We start from the raw sequence: 2978 nt of genomic DNA, 5'->3' as shown, positions 1-2978 counted from the left end.
AAGTCGACGTTCATGAAGATTTTGAGTGGGTGCTTTCCCGTGAAGAGTAATATTACGGTGGAAGGGGGAATGACTTTCAACGGTGTTCCTCAAGATGAAATCCGCGCAACGCTGCCACAACTTGTGTCGTACGTGGATCAGCAGGACAAACACTACCCAACATTGACGGTACAGGAAACACTCGAGTTTGCGCACGACTGCCATGGTGGAGAACTGTCCAAGCGGGAACAGCAACATGGTACTATTGATACAGCCCAAGCCATTCGTCAACTTGGTCTTGATAGTTGCCAGAACACAGTATTGGGTGATGCTATGCTACGTGGTGTATCGGGTGGCGAGCGCAAGCGTGTAACAATGGGAGAGATGGCATTTGGTAACGAACCCGTCGTAATGCTGGACGAGATCAGCACGGGGTAAGACCCGAGTTGACGACGTGGGGGCATTCTATTAGCAGCGTCAGTCGCATACAGATTAGAAGCAGCGACACACAGGCCCACTATGGCGAGAAATTTGGAGTGCATCTTGTTGGGCAGTTGCAAAACTAGTTGATGGAGCTGGAGGTTGGGTTGTGGAGTGTCAGGGAGGAAGCGAGATGACAAGTGAAAGAGCGAGGAGGTTAGTCCGATCGAGCTGCGGTCTGGGCGTTGATGTTGTCAGCCATCGTGGTCATCTCTCGTCGTGGCATTGTCTCTCTTCGATCGCTGTGATTGATCGGGAAGACGATGAAAGAGAACCGTTGAGAGAATGAGTCGGGTTAACGATAAGTGATAGACTGCAGGCATCGTTGTTTAGAAAAAATATACTAGAAGTATATTCGAATGCAAGATCACGCGAATATATCTACTTTTTCAAAAGCTACTACTACTATTCCAGCAAAAGTAATCAACCATAGCACTACTACATCAGCAAAGATTTCGACTACTACCTCAAAAAAGTTTCATATCTTCAGCCACTACTACTACTACTACTAGTACTCAAACAAGGTCTACAGTACTTCGAAGTACATCGTAAGGCTCTACTCTTACCGTTGCTGCCCAACCACCTGTGCAATATGATAATCTGGTGACCGATATCATTTTAACCGATCACATCCATTGGCTTTGTATTCATTACAGCTGCCACTTCAATTTTCTACGCTACACAGTCACACGCCGGCTTACTACGTTTTTCTACTTATTTCGAACAGATTTAGCTTGATTTTACTTGTCCTTCGACTTGTCGGTGGCGTCCGACTTGGTCTCCTTCATTGCCTTCGACTCCGTCTTGCTCTCCTTCTTGACCGACTTGACGTCGGCAGCGTCCGTGGCCACAGTCGCTGACTCCTTCTGACCATTCGCAGTCGCAGATTCTTTCTCGCCACCAGTAGCACCGACACTCGCTGTGGCCGACTCATAACCAAAGTAGCCCGGGTACCCGTAGCTGGAGTAGCCGTAGCCGCCGTAACTGGGGTAGCCGTAAGAAGAAGAGTAGTCCGGGTAGTCTCCATTTCCATTGCCATACCCACCATCGTACGACGAGTAGTAGTCGGGGTAGTAGCCGTATCCGTTGCCAACACCATATGACGAGTAGTAATCCGGGTAGTAGTCGCCACCGTAACCCTTGCCAGAATTGTAGTAGTCATTGCCGTGGCCGTAGTAATCATCGCAGTCGCCTCCATAGCTCTTATAGCTGTAGCTGTAGCCGCTACCATAGCCCTTGTAGTCGTCGCCGCTACCGTATCCGTAGCCTTTGTGCTTGTAGTCGCTGTGCTTATAATCATCGTGGCCGTAGCTATCGCGGCCACAGTCATCGTGACCATAGTCATCATGACCATAGCCGTGGTGGTCGTGCCCGTGACCATAATCGTCTTTGCCGTAGCTGTAGTCCGAAGACTCGGTAGCCTTGGTGTCCTTATAATCGGTAGCCTTGGCGTCCTTACCTTCCAGGCGACGACGGTAGTAGTGCGGGTGGTCCTTCTTGTCGTGGTGGTAGTGTTTCTTGTGGTCGTGGTCGTGCTTGTGCTGGTGGTGGTCGTAGTCCTTGTACGACCCGAGTTGACGACGCGGGTTCATTCTAGTAGCAGCGTCAGTTGCATGCAGGGTTGAAGCAGCGACACACAGGCCCACTATGGCGAGAAATTTGGAGTGCATCTTGTTGGGCAGGTGCAAAAGTAGTTGATGGAGCTGCAAGTTGGTTGTCGAGTGTCAAGGGAGGAAGCGAGATGACAAGTGAGAGAGCAAGGAGGCCAGTCCGATCGAGCTGCGGTCTGGGCGTTGATGTTGCATCAGCCATCGTGGTCACCCCGCGTAGTGGCATTGTTTTCCTTCGTTCGCTGTGATTAATCGGTAAGACGATGAGAGAGAAGCGTTGAGAGACGTTACAACCAAGTGGCGGATCTCAAACTAACTGCTTGTTTGTACTCGATACCGTAAGATTCTACTTTACCAACGCTGTAACTGTTGGTTCCTACTCGACACCGTTTGATTCTACTCTACCGTTGCTGTAATTCGAGCCTTGTTGTCATCACGACTTGAGCTGATAATCTGGTGTCCCATATCACTTTAACATGGCAGATGCCATCACATCCATTTGGCTTTGTATTCCTAACACCTACCACTTTAGTTTTCTACGCTACAATGTCTTTCGCCCATAGCGTTAGACTACTACTATTTGTATACTAATCTACTTTTGCGGTACAGCGGTGTTCTGGCGGAGGCTGCTCAACACTTTGCGTTTTGACGCCTGCCGCTCATCAGAGAGCAGCAGAGAAGAGCAGCCTCGCCAGACACCGCAGTCCTGTCGCGGCCTTTTGCCCGGCACTTACGTGTTTACGTTACTTCCTGATTAGTTTCCTAAAGTTGACATTTAAGTGTATTCACATTTAAATGGCTCCTACTCTTAGAAGCGATCGACACATGGAGAACAATCCCCCCGTGACGAACCCTACGTCACCACTGCACCTCGCCCAGTGCGAAGACAGACACCACCCAGTTGTCGAA

At 49.7% G+C, this 2978-nt stretch overlaps 1 protein-coding gene across 1 annotated transcript; it reads right to left on the bottom strand.

The window, feature by feature from the left end:
* Nucleotides 1–1199: 1199 nt before the first annotated feature.
* On the bottom strand, nt 1200–2186 carry PITG_05900 (M96 mating-specific protein, putative; the record flags this gene model as incomplete). The annotated part of the gene is made up of 1 exon (XM_002998089.1): nt 1200–2186. The coding sequence occupies one exon, from the start codon at nt 2127–2129 to the stop codon at nt 1200–1202; it is 930 nt and encodes a 309-aa protein (XP_002998135.1).
* Nucleotides 2187–2978: the final 792 nt, after the last annotated feature.

The sequence above is a fragment of the Phytophthora infestans genome, genomic scaffold (genome assembly GCF_000142945.1).
Source record: "Phytophthora infestans T30-4 supercont1.9 genomic scaffold, whole genome shotgun sequence".
Taxonomy (NCBI): Eukaryota; Oomycota; class Peronosporomycetes; order Peronosporales; family Peronosporaceae; genus Phytophthora; species Phytophthora infestans.
This window is presented reverse-complemented; position numbering and strand designations above follow the sequence as displayed.